The sequence below is a fragment of the Panthera tigris genome, chromosome D2 (genome assembly GCF_018350195.1).
Source record: "Panthera tigris isolate Pti1 chromosome D2, P.tigris_Pti1_mat1.1, whole genome shotgun sequence".
Taxonomy (NCBI): domain Eukaryota; kingdom Metazoa; phylum Chordata; class Mammalia; order Carnivora; family Felidae; genus Panthera; species Panthera tigris.
The window spans coordinates 55,079,627-55,095,299 of record NC_056670.1 but is presented as its reverse complement, the minus strand read 5'-3'; the positions used below and the strand labels follow the sequence as shown (position 1 = coordinate 55,095,299).

Sequence of the window (15,673 nt, the reverse complement as noted above, 5' to 3'; positions counted from 1 at the left end):
CTGGCTCTTCCCTGAGGACCGTGGCCCCTGAGTCTTCTTGTTTTATGTTTTTTTCTTTTTTGTCTCTGCTGAAATGAAAGCACTTTGCACTTTCTCCTTAGACCCGCAGGTCTCAGGGCTTTTTAGTTTATTTTTAACTGACACGTGGTGAAGGTTAAGTGCTTAGAATCTGAAGTACAAACACTGAGCATCCAGGAATGCAGGGATTTGTTGTTCTGCTTTTCTTTACAAAATGTCCTTTGTCTGCAAGCACACTGCCTTCACCTCCAGAATTTTCTATGTGTTTCAGCCACTCATGTGGTGCTCACTGTATACCTGAGTTGTATGCACACATAGGGTTGGGAAATTTAGAGTCTGAGAGGGTCTTTTTACTTATGAGCTCCAAACAATTGGACACTTTCTTTTTTTATCATTAGGAAGGTAGTAATCGTTACTGCTAAGACTTACTGCCTAATACAGATAGGGCAAATAGTGTTTGAAAAATCATTTCATATGCCAGTGTCAGTTACTTGGTACTGAGTGCCTGAGGGGGCTATGTTGAGAATTGTGAGACCACAAAGAATGCTATGACTAACTAGTGATGTTTGCCTTGAGTACAGAATAGGGACACGGGGGCCGATGTATATATTTGCTGTTCTTGGTCTAACTGAAAACCATATATGTTCAATTACATATAAAAAGAATCATTTTGCTTCAAATATAAATGGAAAGAAAGTCATTTTTGGGTAACTTCACTTACGGTAGTGTGCAATGCCTCCATCACGCCAGGGCTGCTGGGTCCAGTGTGGACACGATGGACTTGCTTGCATGGGCCCTAATCCCTGACCCTTAATGCCCCTGTCAGCCCAGTATGGGGAGGAAGTTTGTGACAGGCTGACTGTGCTGATGCTTGCTTCCATCTGTAGGAGGCAGAATAGAGCCCCTAAATCTGTGAATGGGCTAGACGATCTGGCAAAGGAGAATGAAAGTTGTAGATGGAATTAAGGTTGCTAATGTCCTGGATTATTGGGGTGGATCCTTAAAAGTAGAAGAAAGAGGAGCGCCTGGGTGGCTCAGTCGGTTAAGCATCCGACTTCAGCTCAGGTCATGATCTCATGGCTCGTGAGTTCAAGCCCCCTGTTGGGCTGACAGCTCAGAGGCTGGAGCCTGCTTCGGATTCTGTGTCTCCCTGTCTCTCTCTGCCCCTCCCCTGCTCACACTCTGTGTGTGTGTCTCTCTCTCTCAGAAATAAATAAACATTAAACATTTTTTTTTTAAAGTAGAAGAAAGAATCAGAAAACGGACCAGAGATGGCTCCATGAGAAGGACTCAATTCAGCTAAGTTCACTGCCTGACATTGCTGGCCTCAAATATAGAGGAAGAGAGCTTAGTGCCAAGGAATGCACGTAGCATCTAGAATTTGGAAAGGGCAAAGAGACAGATCTTCCCCTAGAGCTCCTGGAAAAGAAGGCTGTCCTCTCAAAATTTTTAGCCCAGTGAGACTCTTTTCAGATTTTCAAACTACAGAACTATAAGGCAATAAATTTATGTTGTTTTTAGCCACTAAGTTTGGGATAATTTTTTACAGCACAATAAAATATGAATACACTATCTAGGTTGCTTCAATATAATAATAGTATCCATTAATATTAGTGCTGGGCACTATTGCTAAACATTTTATAAGCATTGTCTCCATTGGCCCCTACAGTTTTCTTATTTATCTCCACTTTATAAATAGAGCTATACAAGCTTAGTGATATCAGGTGTCTTTCCCAAGGACATAGAGCCAGTCAGAGCCAGGGCTTGAACCCAGTTCTCCAGGATACCAAAGTCCACGCAGGTAACTGCCACCTTCGACCATGATGTCCACCTTCACTGGTCGCTCAGTGACTGGTGTCCTCGCCTCTGTTGCTTGCCTGGCTTCAGTGGCAGCCTTTCTCTGACTTACGATTGTCCCCTGAATGTCCCCTCAATTAAATTGAGTTCTTTTTAATTTTTTTTGATGTTTATTTATTTTTGAAGGAAAGAGAGACAGAGCGTGAGGGGGAAGGGACAGAGAGAGAGGGAGACACAGAATCTGAAGCAGGCTCCAGGCTCTGAGCTGTCAGCTCAGAGCCCGACGCGGGGCTCGAACTCATAAACCATGAGATCATGACCTGAGCCAAAGTCGGATGCTTAACCGACTGAGCCACCCAGGCGCCCCAAATTGAGTTCTTTTTAAAAAACTGGTCTCTGCTTAGGACATTAGCCTGGATATAGAATTTAATAATAAAGACCACAGTAATGATAGTCCTAGTAACAGTAATACTAATAGTAATAGCAGTTAGCATTATTTAGCACTTTCTCTGAGCTAGGCACTCTGCTAAGCAGTTGGCCAGCTTCTTATTTAATACTCATGGCAAACCTATGAGATACATACTGCTACCATCACCATGTTACAGACAAGTAAAGAGAAGCTGAGAGGATTCAAACAACTTGACCCAAGATAATTGTGAGTGAAGTTAATGTAACAGCTATCGTTTCCCCTTCTGCTAGAGAATTTGACCTTTGGTTGACTTCCCAGCTGTTACCCTGGTAACCTGATAAGAGTCAAATGTCAACTGTGTTTCTAGGCAACATATGCCTATGATAAAAATGACCCCTAATTGGTTGGTAAATTGCATCTGGAACTGGGAGGAGCTATATGTGGACTATAAGTACCTGAAAGGGGCAGCACACTCTGGGCTTCCCTGAGAGCATTGACTCTGACATGCTCATGGGGACCCCTGGAAGGATGCCTTAGGGGTTGCCACGAGACATACCGCTCCTGTGGGCCATGAGGCTTTTCACTCCGTGGGGGGGCCCTCCACCTGCCTGACCTGGGTCTTGTCTCCTTGCACATGAGCTACTGGACTGGCACAAAGACTGCTCTTGAGGAAGGATGCCACCTGGCAGTGTCCTCCTAGCCTGTGTCCTACATTCTCCTGAACAGACCATCCATCCTGCATAGATGACCATGGTCCTCTTGTGAGCCTGAACAATCAGGTGGATCTAAGAAGTCTGTCTGGTGTCAGACCCGTGGGTGTTGTAGTCCTCCAGCCAGGAATAGAAGAATCAAAATTGGGACTTACGCATTTTGATGCTAGGACAGCTCAAGGAGGAGAAATAACTCTACTAAGAAACCACAGGACTGATAGTTAGCAGATCTGGTCAAGACGTGATTACAAAGTAAAAAGATATGTTTGTCATTGGTGGCTCATTTAACCCCACGTTGGTCATAATTCCCAATGTGTATGGCTCACAGGTGTCACTGGAAGGTGATTTGGTGGCATTGGGGGACAGGGAAGGGTCAGTGTAGGTCATTCCTGGGGATTGTGCTTCTGTAATTTTCCCATTGCATTTCCTCCTCTGCTTTTCAAATCTTTTCCCCTCTTCCATCTCCTTCTCCTTTTTTTAAAAAAAAACTTTTCATTTTGAACTACCTGAGAAAAGTTGCAAAAATGCTAGTTCTCCTGTATACCTTTCATCTAGATTTCCTTGATATCAGTGTCTTGTACAACTGAAGCATAGTTAGTAAAGCCAGATTAACATTGGTGCAATACCACCAAGTGACCTCTAGGCCTTGTTCAGCTTTTCCCCTGTAGGTAGGATGCTAGATGCTGATGGGGTCTTAGATGCTGAGCCTACAGAGGATTCCACAATGCATGTAGTTATTTCTCCCTAGTCTCTCCCAATTTTTTTTTGAAGATTTTATTTTTAAGTAATCTCTGCACCCAACACGGGGCTCAAATTCACAATCCCAACATCAAAAGTTGCATGCTCCACTGACTGAACCAGCTAGGTGCCCCATAGTTTCTTCCAATTTGTAAAAGTCCCTCAGTCATTCCTTGACTTAAGCACTGATCAGTTATTTTATGGATTGCTCCTCAGTTTGGTTTGTCATGTTTTCTGTGATTGGACTGAGGTGGTAACTTTTGGCAAGAATACCATAGAAATGGTGTTGTGTCCTCCTCAGTGCATTGTATCAAGGGATCCTGATATTGATATGTCTTATTTCTAGTGCTCATTCTTTTTTTTTTTTTTTTTAAATTCTTTAACCCACAAAACCCCAGCATATTAAGACAGCATATTAAGACCCCCTTGGTTACCAGGGGCAGCTGCCTGCATTCTTAGTATGTTAGCACTCCAGGGCCAGCCAGGGTTGCTCTTGTCGCTCCCTGTTTCTTCCACATTTTATTTTTCTAATACTCTTTGTAGCTTCTTTAACTGTGCATCTACCTCTTGGACCTGAAAATCAGTTCTCTCAAATTGACCTTTGTTAGTGAAAATAGCTAGGCTGTTTTATGACCCATTTACCATTGTCAGCAGGGGTGACTGACTGTGAAACTTGCGCCCTGGCATTGCCTGCCTGGGAGATTTGGTTACTGGTGATTGAAATCCTCCTGGCGCTGCTCTGCCCAGCTTCTTGGAGATGCTGGAACCTGAGGGGGATGTGATTTCCTGGAGGGTATAGCACCGGACCTGTGAAATTTCTCCCTCCCCTCATCTCTAGGAGTGTTTGATTCAAGCAAGTCTTTACTTTGGGGTGTATTCCTCTGTGCTTTACTGTTGTTTAAATGAGGGGTTTCAAAAGTTGGCTGGGTCAGGGTCAGGTGGCTTGCGGGGGGTGAGGTCTGTGGTGTGGGTGTTTAGAGGGAGACTGATACAGGGTATTCATCAGATAGGGGAGGGTCCTGCTCCTGGCAAGGCACACATCTGTAGAAAACACCTTTCTTTCCAATTTTCTACCTCTATGGGGAAAGTGTTCCATAAAACCACAGCTAAGTGAGGGGCACCTGGGTGGCTCAGTTGGTTGAGTGTCTGCCTCATGAATTTTGCTTAGGTCATGATCTTGCAGTTCTGTGGGTTTGAGCCCTATGTTGGGCGCCGCACTGTGCAGAGCCTGCTTGGGATTCTCTCTCTCCCTCTCTCTCTCTCTCTCTGCTCCTTCCCTGCTCACACACACTCTCTCTCAAAATATATAAACTTAAAAAAGAAAACAACAAACAACACTGCTAAGTGAATTGAACAGGAAATCTCAAATAAGTGGAATTTTTCTGGTCTTGAATTTAAAAAAAATACGTGAAATTTTTGGATTTGGATACGTGAAATTGGACAGAGACAGAGTGTGAGCATGGGAGGGGCAGAGAGAAAGGGAGACACAGAATCCAAAGCAGGCTCCAGGCTCTGAGCTGTCGGCAAGGAGCCCTGTGCAGGGCTCGAACTCACAAGCTGTCAGATCACGACCTGAGTTGAAGTCGGATGCTTAACTGACTGAGCCACCCAGGCACCTCAGAAATTTAATTTTTAAAATTAAAACACCTCTAGGTATGTTTCAGGATCAGTTCAGTCTCCCTAATCTCTGCAGTTTATAGAATTCAGCGGTGACAGGAGAGATTCCTCATTTGGAACCGTAGGGCTTTGGACTAGAGTATCAAGGCATATTATGGTCAGTGTAATGTCTCCACTGTGTAAGGAAACAATAAACTGACAAGGCAGAAAAAAGTAGTTGGTTTTTCTTCTTTTTTGGATAATATTTAAGGTAACACAAACATAATCCAAGCCCCGTATTTCTTTATATTATTTTTTTCAATAGCCTTAAAAACTAAACTATAAAAGGGTGAACAGTGAAAAATCTTTCTCCATTCCTGTCCCTCATCTTTTTTGTCCAAGTGATTTTAATTTCTTACATCTATGTCCAATGCTTCTTTTTGCATATATAAGCAAATATAAAGATAGAACCTTATTCTCCCCTTTTTTGGGGCAATTGATACTATATTGATTTTTTTTAATGTATTTGTTAAAGATTCTGATTCATCAATACACTTCTATGTATTTCTCTTTTCTTTCTTTTTTAATTGTCTCAGGGTTTTTTTTAATTACATATTATAGCACCCTATGAATCCCTTCTGGAATCCAATTTTCCTCCCTCCTTCTCCAGAAGTAACAATTACCATGAATTCAACATTTATACTTCCCAGCATGTGATGTTGTTTTATAGGCCTTGAAACGTTATATACACAATATACCACCGAAAATACCAAAAATACTGAAAAGTCTGCAATTTTTTCATTCAATGTAATTTTTTTTGTTTATGGTCACAGAACTTATATTTTGGTTGTCAAAGGATTATTGAAGTTTGAAACAAGGTCCAGTAAGAGCTATGCTATGTAATAATGTAATATCTGGTCCCTGGAAAGTTTGAAATCAGTCATTTTTTGTATTTAAAAAAATCAAGTAATCTGGGAATTGCAGGTGAGCCACAATTTATTTTTTAATAACCTGAAATTATTTTTGCTTTGAAAATCTAATTGTACATAGTTGATCATATCTACTTAGATCTTTTGAAAAAAAAAGTGTTAATAAGATTTTTCTCCTTCATGAAAGCCATACAAGTCACCGGTGGGATAATTTGGAAGACAAAGAAAAGTATAAGATAGAAAATAAAATGTTCATAATCTGTACTACTTTAGAAATAGCCACTATATGCATTTTCATGTATTTCTTTCCAGTCTTTTTTTCTATGTATATACAAATATTTTTTTCAAAACTAGGGTAATGTCATATGAAGTTTATCATCTTTATCATTACTTCATGACCATAACCTTTTTTCAGTGAATATTCTAGTTGCATAGAAGTCTTCATACAAACTCACCAGGATGTATTCAGCTGATCCCCAAAGATTACAGTAGTAAGGAAATGGCATATGTGTGTATATTGATTAAATTCAAACCACTTTTTCTCAAAGTATACTATTCAACTTCAAACTATGTATTTTGCCTAAGCAAATAAGTACTCAATAATTGTATGATAAGAATTACTAAGTGAAATCTCTTGATAATGTCAAAGCTCTATTTTTAATACAAGGCTGAAATTTTGCTCCCAAAAGCATACTTCAGAGTCGTAAAGTAATATGTTGCTTACTTGGGTTAGACTAGAAGCTGCTGTGGTAACTGAATGGTTTTCACACAGAGTTTTGGTCTTTATGGGTCTTTATGTTTAAAAGTGAAAAACAAAGGTCAATATGCTTCTTCCTTATAAATAATTCCATTAGTAACCTAGAACTAGGGTTCTTGTCAAGTTGTTGAATTGGTGCTATTATGTTGTTGAGGTGGCACTATATTGATAAAACTGGTTCCAATATGTTCTTTGTAACTGTTACATACTGTTCCATTGTTTGAGTAAACCACAGTTTTATCTATTCTTTATTGTTTTTGCTTCTAGTTGTTTTTTGGCTGTCATAAACAATGCTATGGTTATACATTTAAAAATTAAGCCTGGAGTGCCTGGATTGCTCAGTTGGTTAAGCGTCCAACTTCCGCTCAGGTCATGATCTCATGGTTTGTGGGTTTGAGCCCCACAAAGGGCTCTGTGCTGACAGCTCAGAGCCTAGAGCCTGCTTTGGATTTTATGTCTTCCTCTCTCTCTCTGCCCCTCTGTCGCTTGACCTCTGTCTCTCTTTCTCTCTTTCTCTCTCTCAAAAGTAAATATACATTTAAAAAAAATAAAAATTAAACCCATTATTTCAAATCCAAATAAGCATAATATCTATACCTTTTGAGTCCTGTGGTCCAGGAAAGGGCCTGAGAGTTGTGAGTGTTGCCCTCTATCATACCTCACACTGACGGGGTGTGGGGGGGGGGGGTCCTTATTTTTTTTATGTTTATTTATTTATATTTGAGAGAGAGAGAGTATATGAGTGAGCATGTGTGTGAGCAGGGGAGGGGCAAAGAGAGGGAGAAAGAGAATCCCAAGTAGGCTCTGTGCTGCCTGCTGAGCTGAAATCAAGAGCCGGACCCTTAACCTGAATAGCTTAACTGACTGAGCCACCCAGGTACCCCACAGGGGGTCCTTATTAAGTAGATAGATAGTTGGATGAGTGGATGGATGCCTGAATCCATGGAAGCGTGGATGCATGGGTGGGAAGGTAGATGGATTAATGAATTCTTGAATCTCTTGGTTCAAGATCTCTTGATTCCTCAAACCTTGTACATCCATCTGTAAAGTCTCCTTGCCTGTGTGGAAGAACAACAAATAAACTCTTAGTCTCCTTTTCTTCTAGATGTTGAAATGCTTCAGGCCAGTACATCTAATCCAATCCCTGGAGATGGTTTCCCTCGGGCTACTAAGGACTCTATGATCCGCAAGTTTTTAGAAGGTAATTTGTAGCTGTGAGCAGGGAAGCAAAAAGAGGGAAAGAAAAATAAATGTAAGATGTTCCCTGGTTCCATATGATGGTTGATCCATTAAAGGAATGGGCTGCCATATACTTGGTGTATGGCATGATTAAAGGCACTCCGTCGCCGTGAGCTCCCCCATCAGCCTGTTACAGGTAGGCCAGAAGTTCCCACCACTGGAGTCACTCATTCAGGTTAAACAAGCTGCCTTCAACAAGACCTGTTTTTAAATGCATATGTTTATTTTTATTTAACCAAAGTTTATTGACTACTGACTATGAGCAAAGTGCTACTCTGGATGTTGGGCTGGGGGACAAGGAGAAAAATAAGATGTGACCAGTGCTCTCAAGAGATGACTTTCTGGTGAAGGAGGAGAACATGGAGGAATATACACATTGTTTTGCTTTGTTTTTTAATGTTTATTTATTTTTGAGAGAGAGAGAAAGAGTGTAAGCAGGGGTGGGGGAGGGGCAGAGAGAGAGGGAGACACAGAACTCAAAGCAGGCTCCAGGCTTCCCGCTGTCAGCACAGAGCCTGATGTGGGGCTCGAACTCACGAACTGTGAGATCATGACCAGAGCCAAAAGTTGAACATTTAACCGACTGAGCCACACAGGTGCCCCACACAAACATCGTTAAGTTGAGCCTGTGTTGCATCATGGTTAAGAACATAAACTATGATCTGTATTTTGTTCCTCCTTCACTTAGCTGGACAAGCTCTCAACTCCTCTGTCTCCGCTTCCTCAGGTGAATGTTGGGAGAATTGAATGAGTTATTGTGCAGTGGGCATCAGAGCAGGGCTGGGCACAGAGCAAGTGATAAAAGTTTATGATGATTGTTGTTGTTGTTGTCATTATTATTATTATTGAAGGTCAGAGATGGAGGGTGTTAAATTATGTGGTTAATTCCTTCACTCTGTCCAATCATTTATAATTAATGGGCAGGGAGGTCTGCTGATGAAGTAGGCATAGGAAGCAGAATGCTAAGAGGATGGGATTCAGGGTGGGAGAAGTAGTTTTGACAGTGAAGAAGAAAGGAGAGTTCTGTGTAGTGGTAGATAAACCATAGCCTGTCCAGCTGCCTGTTTTTGTAAATAAAGTTTTATCCGCACACTTTGCACCCATTCATTTAGTATTGTCTCTAGCTGCTTTCACACTATAAAAGCAGGATTGCATGCTTGTGTGTGTACTCACACGGGGGCAGGCACTGTGGGGATCACTGTCACTGGTAGGGTAGCCAGCAGCTCTCTCAGGACACCTCATTTTGTTAACATCATACGAGCCTCTCCAGAATTTCATCATGCCCTTGTGTTTAAAGATGAACAGATGGGAACTTCTCCGCTAACTGGGAAGTTTCTCAAGGGCAGAGCCTTGGAACTCTGAGCCCCTGGATGAGCTGGGACTCTCTGGTCAGTTAGTCCTCTGGATCCAGGACACAGGGAAGCCAAGAGTAGTCTCCCTGCAGCTCAGAAAAGATGCAACTAAAAATTTTCCATTAAGTCACTGGACTGGAAATTCTGCAGGAAGAAGGCCTAAGCTTTAGTCATTCCTATATCTCAGACGGGACTTTAATAAAGATTTGTTGACTGAATGGTGCTAGGGAAAAGAAGGAAGTGAAAGAACACCTACTATGTGTAGGCACTGAGCTGGGTGCTTTTCCTCACAGTACTCCTGTGAGTAGGTCTCAGAAGGAAATCAAGCTCAGAGAGGTTGTATAACATGGCTGAGGTCACCACAGCTCACGTATATGATTGGCGGATCACATACAAAAATCTGCTGAGATTCTTGAAGCCAAGGGGACGCTGTACTTGGGTTCCAGCAGAGAACATTGCACCCTGTCACCAGGATGGGGGCAGTGAAAACATGGTGGCTCTGGGTCTCCAGGGACAGAAGGGGAGAGGCAGGCTTCTGTCCTCTATCTTTCTGGTCGATGGAGAGCAGAGTGGGGGCAAAGGTTGTAAAAAAGCAGTAGAGCATGGAGGTTAAGAGCAAAAGTTCTGGAGCCAGCTTTCCTGGATGCCAGTCTGGCTCTAAGTAACTTTGGGCAAGTTATTTAAATGCCCAAGGACCCAGTTTCTTCATTTGCAAAATGAGAATAATGATTGTAGTTATTGCGCAATGTCGTTACATAATCAAAGGAGATAAGTGGGTAATATTCTTGGAATAGTCCTTGTCACAGAGGAAGTCCACGGGAAGGATTTGCTGTAGTCACTTGGATGCTGGGGATGAGGATGCTGGGGCCATTGGTGGTGAGGACTCCTGGCCACTCTCACACTGCTTCCCCAGCACCAGGGGGTGGTTCTAAGGGTCCTTGAGCTTTGGGGGCTATGTTCCTTTTTCCCTAGTTCTAATGGGATGAATAACTGAATCCTAGCAATAAAATTAAGCTGATAGAGCCTAGTGCTCACTCCCTTTTGCTACCATGATGGGTGGCAAATGAAGGTGACATCAGTGTTTCTCAGTTGGTTTGCCTGCAGTGATCCCTTAGCAGATCATAAAAGAGATACTGTAGAGGAAAGATCTTTGCCAAAGGGCAGTACTGTACAAATAAGCTATGGTCCCGCTCTCTGCTCTTACGACCGTCGGTCATCCAGTTCATTTGGCCACTGCTTTCAGACACCTTTCTCTGTGTTTCTAGGTAACAGCATGGGGATGGGCAGTCCGGAGAGGGACCTGCACCCTGGTGGTCAGGAAGAAGATGTTTATCACACAGTGGATAATGATGAGGCCTTTTCTGTGGACCTGGCCAACAGGCCCCCCATCCCAGTGCCCAGGCCAGAGGCCAGTGCTCCTGGCACTCACTACCTGCCTGACAATGAACCGTACATTTCTAAAGGCAAGTATGGCAGGGAATGGTGCTCAGCAGGGTCTTCAGGGCTTCTCAGCAGGAATTCCCTGGTTCCTCCTAACTTCTAAACCATTGCTCAGAGACTGTCTGCTTTTGAATGGTATCTAACCAGTGCCAGGAGATGGGGTTAGAGCTCAGGGCATATTTTGGAGCTGGACCATGGACAAAGATCAGATTCAGTTCTGGCATTCCTGGAAGCATTCATATGCAGTACGAAGACGGAGGTAAACAAGATTTCCCTCTCCTCCAAATGGCCAGAACCCTGGTACATTTTTATCTCCTGAAACTATTATTATTATTATTATTATTATTATTATTACTTAAGAGCTAACATTTATTGAAATCTACCAACAGTACTCCATCTGGAACGTGTCATTTAATCTTTACAGTAATCTGTTAGGTAAGGGCTGTTATCATCCCCATTGTACAGATGAGGAAAAGGAGACTTACAGAGGTCACTCTATTACCACATAGCAGAGCCAGGATTTGAACTCAAGGAATCCAACTCCACAATTCTGGCTTTCAGCCCCTAGGCCAGGCTATCTACCTGCCTACACTAATACAAACTGGTGACCACTATCTTCATAGTGATCCCTAGGACATCAGTTAGATGCTGATGCATTATCAGTTTCACCCTCTTTCAGGACCCCATTGTATTGATATGATTACAAATACTGTAAGAGCTAAGAATTTCCAGATCTGTGTGCCTGACATCCATTCCATTTTTAATAGTATAAGAAAGTTGTAAAACGTGTGGCAAAAGGAGGTCACAAATTGGAGAAGGTAGCCCTCAGCCAGAGCCCAGGTATAGGATGCCCAGTTAAACATGAACTTCAGACAGAAAGCAAACAATTTCTTAGTGTAAGTCCCAAAATTGCACTCTCTTTTTGGTTTTGATTTGTTAAGCCTGGCAACCCTAAGCCGGGTAGAAATGCAGTTGAGGGACATCATGTTTGGCCAAGTGCTCTACGTGCTTTGCCATTCCCCTGGGTAACATGTCCTTCGGCCTGTGTCACAGACACTATTGGTACCCTGGCCACATCCCCCTACCTCTTTACATTTCTGTGCCCACTGGCTGGACCCTGCCTGTCAGGACCCATGTCTCTTAGTCTCACCACTTTCTCTGGCAGCCAGAGTCTCCCCTGCCATTTTGCAAGTCAGATTGGAAGAGCTGGGGGATGAACACTCCTGAGCCCTCATCCAGTGACAGATGGGTTGATGGCTGAGTGAGTACCCCAGCGTACTTGCCCTTCTGCTGGGAGAACTCTGAGGTGCGTGTTCTACATTGCTTTCCAGAGCTCTCCACCCTGGTAACTTACTGGACACCCACCATGTTCTGCTTTATCCACTTCCTTGTCTCACCTCCTTCACCCCCCACATTGACTCCTTGCATCTGGATCCTTGTCTCCAGGTCTGCTTCTAAGGGAACCCAAATGAAGAAGCATGCAAATATTGATAATTCCTAAATGGCAGGAGGGGAGGAGAGAGTGTCAGTGGCATGGCTCATTTTGGGGAGCTAGGACGGGGCACAGGTGATTCCTAAAGATCACTGAAGGACTTGCTAGGAAACTGGGGAAGCAAAGGAAAGGGAGAGGCAGGAGATGACAAAAAGGACCGTGGTTTGGAGGCCAGAATCCCTGGGTTCATGTCCCAGCTCTTGCATTTTCCAACCGTACAGCCTAGGACATTAGGTCAGTCATTTCACTCTCTTTAGCTTTAGTTTCCTCATCTGTAAAATGGGTATCATAATAATACATGTATACATGGATGCACTATTGGTGGGGGTCTGTTGCTTATGAGTGACTTCATCTAAGTCCCTTTGGAGCTGTGCACACATTGTATCTGTTCCACTCTGAGTTCTGTCTTATGGCACTTGTTGGCATGCTAAGTGGCACTTCTTTTTACTCTCAAGTTTCAAGGTGTTCCACGGCTAGCTTCAGGTATTCTGGGATCCAGCTCACATCCTTGTTCACATTACCCTTTTCTTTAATGATCTTGTAAGTGCTGACCGTGTCCTCTGATTGGCTTTGTCTTTCTGCTTTTGAGACCTTGTCTGTTTGGGCTGTCTTCATTTCATAATCCCTCTAGCTTTAGCTCCTTATTTGCCTCCTGGAGTTTTGATTTACAGAACTGCAGACAGTGGTCCAAGGTGCGATCCATCCCTTATATTTTTGTACAAGATTTTGGTAATTTTCCTGGTAAATAAATAAAATATTGTAAAGCCCCTTAGAAAGAGATCTGATTTGACTTTTACCTAGAATATTCTTTATCTCATAGTTTTTGCAGAAAAAAGTCAAGAGCGGCCTGGGAATTTCTACATTTCCTCAGAGAGCATCAGGAAAGGTAAGCCACACGTCCACAGCTTCCTTTTGTATGACCCGGACTTCCGGGAGGTAGATGTGTTCATGCATGTTTCATTGAATTTCAGGTGTAACAGCTCCTTAGCATTGAGACAGAGAGAAGTCTAGGGGATACCTTAGGTGGTGCTGTACCAATGGGAGTGGGAGAGGAGAAGAGAGAAATTGGGGTACCTGAGAAGAGTGTACAAATTGATCATACTGAGGACATGAACACACGGGGAAGTGTCTGCGACAGCACACAAAAGTACAGCATAAATACCGAGTTTGATGCCAACAGGATGAAAGTGGGTGGCCTGGCACCCAGGCTTTACCTAATGACACAGCCCGATCATGTTATTTACTTACCCTATCTGTATTAGAAAACTATACTTTCATTCAACTTTTATTTAAGAGATGTTTTGCTTGCCATTGGGTAACATTTTTCTTCCTTTTGAGGAAGTTTGAGGAGATCAGTACTCCTTTTTTCTTGATTAACTTCCTTCTGCTAAAGAGAGGCATTCAGTATTATCCCACTGATGATTCTTTTGAAAAAGAGATGTGAGGGGCACCTGGCTGGCTCAGTCAGTTAAGCTTCTGACTCTTGATCTCAGCTCACGTCATGATCTCAGGGTTCGTGGGTTTGAGCCCTGTATCAGGCTCTGCTCTAACAGTGTGGAGCCTGCTTGGGATTCTCACTCTCTCACTGCCCCTCCCCTGATTTCTCTCTCTGTCTCTCTCTCTCTCAAAATAAATAAATAAATTTTTTAAAAAAATTGAAAAGAAAAGGAGACATGACACCATCTAAGCATTTGAAGGCATTCCAAGGATTTAGGTAGTAGGAGAGAGGCTTTGATGGCTTATGCGTTTTGCTTTCCCCCCAAAATTCCTCTTCCAACACAATTAAAGAGAGCCTTGAAGAAGGCAAATCTGGAAGAAAGCATTTTGGGTGTGTGTAGACAGACATGAGACATGTAGACAGAAATGAGCAGTAAAATTTCAAGTCCTCACAAGCCCCCAGTGACCGCATCACCTCTGCAAGTAGCTTGTTCTCCACAGAACTTAGTGGAGTCACAGCCTGGAGAAAGAGAGGGGTTGCCTTCTTATTTCCTTAGAATCTCCAGAGCAGAGAACCACAAATTTGTAATGTGGAGGAGAAGTTGGCACAGGAACAACCCAATGAGAGCTAGTTGGGACCCAGTCCTTAATGTATACCTGGTGACATTGGAGCTAGATCGTGGTTGCATTGGCATTCCAGTATTCTTGGGCATTTCATGACCTGGGTCCACAGTCATTGTGCCCATGCTGCTCAGAGGCAGGGAGAATAGGGAGGGATGGAGTGTGTTGGGAGAAGCAGCCTGCCTAAAATTTTCTGTATATTCTTTTCTGGGAGTGGATTTTAGTCTAATATAGTGGTTCTTGACTGGAGGCGATTTCTCCAGTCCTCCCAGAGGATACTTGGCAATATCTGGGATGTTTTTGGTTGTCACAGCTGAGGTAGGGGATGCTATTGGCATCTAGTGGATAGTGGTCAGGGATGAGGCTAAATACCCTACAGTGTATGAGGCAACCCCCTACCCCCAACGAAGATGAACTATCCAGTCTAAGACATCAATGGTGTCTTAAGTTGAGAAATGCTGGTCAATGGCTTCTCAGTAATTCAGGCTTGAGGGATTCTGTTGATTCCAGTGGATGCTATTCATAAAATGCTTTCCTAAGATGTTGTGGCCTTGTCTACTTTAGTGTAACAGGCTTTGGAATTATTAGCTGCTTCCCTCTCTTTGATTCCATGTCATATGTCTCCCTTCTTAGTTCCACATGTAATTTTTCTTTTGAGACACGTCCTCTTGAGCCCATGACCAGCCACATTAACCCCCCTCCTCTGCCTGCCCTCCCCAGTTGGGGAGCTATCACACTGAGTTTTGCCATCCTTTCCAGAGCCTCTCGTCAGACCGTGGAGGGACAGGCCCCAGTCAAGTATATATGACCCTTTTGCTGGGATGAAAACACCAGGCCAGCGGCAGCTGATTACCCTCCAGGAGCAGGTGAAGCTGGGCATCGTCAATGTGGATGAGGCTGTGCTCCACTTCAAAGAGTGGCAGCTCAACCAGAAGAAGCGGTCCGAGTCCTTCCGCTTCCAGCAGGTAATCGGCTCTGTATGGTCTGTTTCATGTCTGTTTCTCCATTGAACAAAGTGGAGGGCAGGGTCCTATAACTGAGCACCTGGAGCCAGGCCTGATACTGGGTTTTTGAGTGTCATTGTGGATTGATGTGTATGTATATCTGTCACCTGTAGTCTGTAACCACACGGCTCCTT

At 43.3% G+C, this 15,673-nt stretch overlaps 1 protein-coding gene across 1 annotated transcript in view; it reads left to right on the top strand.

Moving 5' to 3' along the window:
- Positions 1–15,673, top strand: part of PIK3AP1 (phosphoinositide-3-kinase adaptor protein 1) — a 117,847-nt gene that overhangs the window by 77,902 nt on the left and 24,272 nt on the right. The window contains exons 9-12 of the mRNA XM_042960646.1: positions 8,060–8,155; positions 10,811–11,008; positions 13,298–13,363; positions 15,295–15,500. Coding sequence (XP_042816580.1) covers positions 8,060–8,155; positions 10,811–11,008; positions 13,298–13,363; positions 15,295–15,500 — 566 coding nt within the window. The remainder of the gene's footprint in view (positions 1–8,059; positions 8,156–10,810; positions 11,009–13,297; positions 13,364–15,294; positions 15,501–15,673) is intronic.